The sequence below is a fragment of the Mus caroli genome, chromosome 9 (assembly GCF_900094665.2).
Source record: "Mus caroli chromosome 9, CAROLI_EIJ_v1.1, whole genome shotgun sequence".
Classification (NCBI taxonomy): Eukaryota; Metazoa; Chordata; class Mammalia; order Rodentia; family Muridae; genus Mus; species Mus caroli.
In genome coordinates this window covers 44649213-44655584 of record NC_034578.1, presented here as the reverse complement: position 1 = coordinate 44655584, position 6372 = coordinate 44649213, and the positions used below count along the sequence as shown (strand labels likewise).

Below are 6372 nucleotides of genomic sequence, written 5' to 3'. Positions count from 1 at the left end.
ACTTTGTAGACCAGGCTGGCCTCGAACTCAGAAATCCACCTGCCTCTGCCTCCCAAGTGCTGGGATTAAAGGCGTGCGCCACCACGCCCGGCTTCTCTCACTTTTTTATGGTAGGTCTGATGACACATCAAAACTCCTGCCCGGATGCCTCTTATGGCCTTCCCTGCCTACTCATTTCTTTCCGAGTTACTTTTCCTAAGGGTGACTGTTCCTTTCAGCACATCATTTCAGAAGTCCTGTGCTCTGTTTTGGGGCCCATAGCTGCACAGTGATGAAGCCGAGTAGAGGATGAGGCTGCTCATGTCATGGCAGAAAGGAAGCAAGGAGAACGGACCTAGAAGGGCCAGAGCAGGAAGATGTAGCTCCAAGGACATGCGCCCCATGGACACTGCTTTCAGGGAGGCCCCCGCCACTCTCTCACAGAGGCTATCATATTATCAGTACTGCACGATGAATACGCTGATTAGGTGGGAGACCTCAGGATCTAACCACTTTCCCAAAGCATGGCAGCTCGTGAAACAGCATAAACACATAAAGTCTTAACAGACAATTCACGTTCAAGCTGTAACAATCGCCAGTGGCAGCTCTTGGGGGAAAACTTTTACTGCCTCTATGTGGTCTTAAAGATTGTATCTGTTCCTTTCACATCACCAAAAATGTCTGCTAATTCAAAGTAAGGAAAGAGTTGAGCAAGTGTCTTTGTGGGATGGTGAAACATCTTTTGGGTAGACATTCAGAAGTGATGTAGCTGAGTCTTGAGATAGAACTATTCCTAGTTTTCTGAGAAACCGCCAAATTAATTTCCAAAGTGGTTGTCCAAGTTTGTATTCTTACTAGCAAAGGAGGAGTGTTTCTCTTGTTCCACATACTCACCAGCATGTGCTATCATTTTAGTTTTTGATCTTAGCCACTCTGACCAACATAAGATGGAATTATACCCAAAAGATGCTTCACCATCTCACAAGGACACTTGCTCAATTATGTTCATAGCAGTAATAGCCAGAAACTGGAAACAACCTAGATATCCCTCAACTGAAGAGTGGATAAAGAAAATGTGTTCCATCTACACAACGGAATGTTATTCAACTATTAAAAACAAAGACATCATGAATTTTGCAGGCAAATGGATGCATCTTGAGAATATCATCCTGAGTGAGGTAACCCAGTACCCAAAGGACATACATGGTATGTACTCACGTATAAGTGGATATTAGCCATAAAATATATCTATGCTACACTCTATAGATCCAAAGAATCTAAACAAGAAGAAGGCACAAGCGAAGATGCCTGAATCTCACTTTGAAGAGGGAATAAAATGTCGTAAGAGGCACATGGAGGGGGAACTGGGTAGGAGAGAAGATGGGGAGGGGAATGGAGGAGTTCAGGATCAAAGGAAGGAGATAAAAACAGACAGGTGTACAGGACAGACAAGATGACTAGCATCTTTCCACTTTGGTTTGGGGGCTGAAAGCTTGATAGGTGGTTAAAGTTCATCTCTGGCTTTCTCCACCGCTGGTCTTAGCTGTGTGCCCTTCACCTCTGCTGTAAATGGTCCACTGTCTGTCCCTATGACCTTCAGAGTAATTGCATATTTCTGGTTCCCAGGGTTACCCTCCTGTGCAGCTGGCATCTTCTTTACCTTAAGCCAAGGGAATTGTGTGGAAAACTCCAAAAGCCAGAAAGCACACCCTGTGTACACACACAATGGGCTTGCGTGTCGCTGAGGTCATCGTTTTGAGAAGCAGTAGCCCAGTGATGTCCCCAAGCCCAGAAGTAGTTTTCTCAGAGTTATGAGCAGTGTTGCTCCTCTCGGCTGAGATCAGAGGAGGAAAGAGCAAGTGGGGGTGGGGCTGTCTAGTTACAAGTGTAAGGTTTGACTATTTGTATCTTGTTTGGTGCTAAAAAGACACATCTCTCGGACTTTCCCCCTCTGTGGATAAATTCTTACTTAGTTTGAGCTAGATACACTCACAGAAGTCTAAATTTCTTGGACTTTTAAAGAGCAATGAAGAATTGGGACAATATAGATCAGGTGATTTAAATTTGCCTTTCCGAAAGCAGAGGGTTGGAGAAGAAAAATGTATTTTGGCCTATTAATCCTATCCCACTTTTCTCCTTAACTCCATCCTGATTTCACAATGTCTATTCTAATACAAAAGAGGTAAAGTATGGAATCCATTCTAGAAAAATGAATTCAAACTGTTGCTAGCCAGAACACATATACACGATCCACTAAACAGATACAAACAGCCGGTCCGAACCGCCTACAGCCATCAGTGGGGACAAGCACAGACCTGTCTGAGAAGGAGCACGCAGAGGAAACCCTGAGTAAAATCACACACGGGGAATACAGCCCCGAATGTCAAGGTTCCTGTTAGCTAACCTCAAGCCTATAAGAGTGCTAATTATAAACATTACGCCTACAACATTGAAAAAAAAATCAGCAATATCAAGATGAGTCACATTAATTACTACAAAAGAGGAGACTTAAAGCTGATCAGTATGTGAAACCTCACTCTAAGACCCTTTAAAATAATTAGGTTCTCCTGTTCCAGGAGCCTCATGAGTGAGCACTGATCTTAGGAGGATAGGGCTGTAGTAATGTTAGCCACGACTACAGTAAGTGTATTCATCTTGGCACAGTGGCTTCTCTCTCCTGTTTATCTCCTCTTAAGAATGGAATATAAGGAGTATAAAGAGTCCTATATTGTGTGTGTGGATAAGGACAGGAACCTGTCACAAGTGGAAGGACTGAATGAAAGTCCCATAAGGCATACAGAAACCATCACAGAAGGGTTTTTGGTTTACACATGGATGAGATCTAAACACAATGCAATAGCATAGAAAACATTAACAGTCATTTTTGTATCTTATAACTATGCTAAAGTTTTTGTTGAATGCGTCAAATAGCTAATAGTCATATGCACTAAAATGCACATCTTCAACCTATGGAGGGGTTTGGACAGCTGTGTAAGTACATATGGAGTCCTATTCAGAGAACCAGGGATGCTAATCCATCATTCTCCATTCATTACAAAATCGAAAACTCTAAACCTTAGGGGGAAGGCTTGAATGTGTATCAGTGGAAATTGTCAGATTCTGGAATAGGAAAGACTCTCACACTGATGACAACAATTTCGCTCTGTCAAGGAATCCTACAGTAACTTCAGTGGGAAGAATACTAAAAGAATGCATAATATCCCCCAAAAGAACACTGACGAGTATTCCTCTCAAGTACACTTAAGTTAATGCTTCAATGAAATACAAGCAGGAACCTATTACTTCTAGAATAATGAGACCTCAAATGGATTACAGGCACGATGCCACTCAGAAGCCTACATGTGGGTAGCTGACTCTAAGCACAGGGTACTTGCACAGTTGAACTGGTCCAGCCCAGTGACTGAGACACTGACAACTGACAGATAGCAATGTCTTCACAATGGTCCCAAAGTTGTGTTCCCGAAGACCAAATGTTAAACTCCAGAGATGTCCTGAAACATGGAATTGCTGGGCGTGTGTGTGTTCACATGTCCATGTTCAACACATACATGTGCACATGTGCATCTATCGATGTGGAGCCGAGACCTCAGACATTGTTCCTCTGGTACTAGCTACCTTGTTTATGCAGACAAGTCTCTCACTGGCTCACGATTCTCTAAATAGATTCGAGAGGCAGACCTGCCCCAGGGACCATTCCCCTGCCTATTTAATGTGTGAACTATAAAAGCACGCTATCACGTCTCGATCCTAAGGACTGAAGTCAGGTTCTTTCACGAACTGAGCTATCTCCCCAGGTCCTCAGATTTCTAATTCTTATTGTGTGCTTTGTAACCTTGGCAGAGTTTCTATGAAATTAAAAGATTGAAACCTAAAGCCCAGGCAGTAAAAACCATTCTGAAAACTCAAAACTGTCACGGGTACGTCGTGTTTCCCTGCCGTCACTCCTGCAGAGATGCTGCAAGTGATGGCAGCTCAAATTTAGATGGTCACTGCGCACCCTTGAATTCACAAAGGTCTATTCACATACTTGTGGACAAGCAGAAGTGGAAAACCTTAAGGGCCTCCTGGTAAGTTTAGTTCATCTGCACAATAGCAAAATACTCTTCCCAGAACTTTCCATGCAGATCTCCTACAGACGGCATCAGGAAGTGACATACAAATGAAAGCTATACACAGACCATGCTAGGAACTGTGTGGCCAGACATTAGGGCCGACTTTCTAAAAGCAAAATTGGTCATATCAAAAATATACACAGGCTTTGGGCACACACTTTGGCTTAGTGAATTAAAACTATTTTTCCCTTTACAGCTGTGTTTAAATGAAGTAACGAGGAAGCAGTTCAATATGCATGTTCATAAATACATGTGTGTGCACACATCTAGTGAAAGTGTCCTTTATATCTACTTTCTTCTTTAATCTTCACATCATTACACCAAAAGTTACAGCCTGCTGCCTCAAATAGATTGATTCATCATCTTCCCGAAGGGGTAAACCAGAGCTTTGGCCTCACTCTGCAGTGTTATGAACCAGAGTATATGTCTGTGTAAACTGTGACAGACTCAGACCCTTTAGCAGAGAAATACCTGCTGACCGTATCAAAGTACAAACCTACCAGGCTGGCCACCGGGATTTCAGTGAAAAGCACAATATGGGGACCACTAATGACAATGGTCAATCAGTGGCGGCGACCTCTCAGCCTGCCAACAGTTCTCTGCTGTTCCCTGCTCTCAGTTGCTTCATGTTGACGCCTGCACCTGGTGACAAGGAACCTGGTGTCCTTGGGTGTGACTTTCTGCTCTGTAGCACGACAATCTGGGCTATCAGTAATAAATAGGGTGACAGAATAATAGAGCCAAAGAAAATAAGATGGACCACATTCACATGAGGATGCCTGTTAGACGGAGCATCATCACAGGACAGCTCAGCTTTGTCGTGGCTGTAGATCTGGGAGCCCATCTTCCCCTCTTATGCTCAGAAGGGAAAAAAAAAAAAAAAAACAACCCAAAAAATTCAGGGTAGTTAAAACTGATGCCATTTCATGTGGTGAGTGACTCTTTTGAGGGCTCTAACTTTGTTGATCTTTGCTTCCGAAGCCTCAGGGCTGAAACCCAAGAGCAGGTGGAGTCTATACAGACAGCTGATTGCTACCCCTGAGAGCATTTGGTAAAATGGGCTATTTTTTAAATTCAGCAAGATGGGCGGTGATTCTCCCTCCAACAAGTTGCAGCAGCGAGACCCACTCTTAACCCCTTCCTTGCTACTGGAGGCCACTTGGTAGCCCGAGCAACCCCACTGGCTCTGGGACTAACAACCACGTCTTACCCAGGACTGTGATGGTGGTGTAGCTCTCCTGTGGGGGGTCCGTGTAGAGCTGGCAGAAGTATCTCCCTTCATCCGAGATTGAGACATTCGTCAGTGACACTTTGAGTTCACTGCTAGAAAAATTCAGCAGCTGAAACCTGCTGTCCTTCAAAGCTGTGAAACAGAACACAGTCAGTGATTGTGCACAAGATGACCGGCAATCTACTTTCCTTAACGAGGCAAAGGAAAACGTCAGATGCTAGAAAGACAGCCACAGAATGGAAACAATTTCTGTCTTTCTGTATCTGTATGGTACTATGTTAAGCTTCTGCAGTAGCTGCATGCAGACACACAACCCTGGTGACCTAAGGAAACTTAGGCATACACATACACATACACAAACACACACACACACACACACACACACACACATACATACACACAGCACCACCGCCACCCTACTTGGGGCAATTCCAGGCACTGTGCCTCTTCAACACTACTGTTTACAGTTTCCTATTAGAAACAGGCAAAGTGAAGTGGGAAGGAAGGAGCAGGCTGGGAGGACAGAGGTTCAGAAACAAAAGTACTTTTATAATGCAAATGCAAAGTCAAAAACAAAGGAACAAAACCAATAACAACAATGAAACAAACAACAAAAACAAGGTGGTCCAAATTATGAAAGAAAACTAAAAAAAACAAAAAAAACAAAAAAAGTAATTTCAAAGCAAAATGTAAAATATCAGTTTTAAACATGTTTTAGAAGACCGTTTAACTTGGCTGCATCTGAATTTAGGGGACATGAATTGGGTGGGAGGGCCCTTTAGAGGCTGTAGCTGGTTACATAGCTTTTTAGGCATGTCCACCTCACAGTGGACAACTGATCAAACCCCACAAGAGGAAATTAGAACCGTCACAAAGTCCTGTGTGTGGGCTTCTTGTTTAATATGAGAAGTCTTTTTCAAAGTCTTCTTCATTTAGCAAAAGCTGTTAGTACCACATGCATGTGAAACGGGACCACCCTGTGGAGAGGCACTCTTCTCCCACCAGGTGGGTTTTGGACTGGAACTCAGG

General features: G+C 43.5%; 1 protein-coding gene across 6 annotated transcripts in view; it reads right to left on the bottom strand.

Annotated features, from left to right (window-relative positions):
- The window catches only part of Cadm1 (cell adhesion molecule 1), a 322424-nt gene that overhangs the window by 58208 nt on the left and 257844 nt on the right, over nucleotides 1-6372 (bottom strand). For all 6 annotated transcript variants that reach the window (XM_021171380.2, XM_021171384.1, XM_029481674.1 and 3 more), the window contains exon 3: nucleotides 5323-5475. In XM_021171380.2, coding sequence (XP_021027039.1) covers nucleotides 5323-5475 — 153 coding nt within the window. The remainder of the gene's footprint in view (nucleotides 1-5322; nucleotides 5476-6372) is intronic.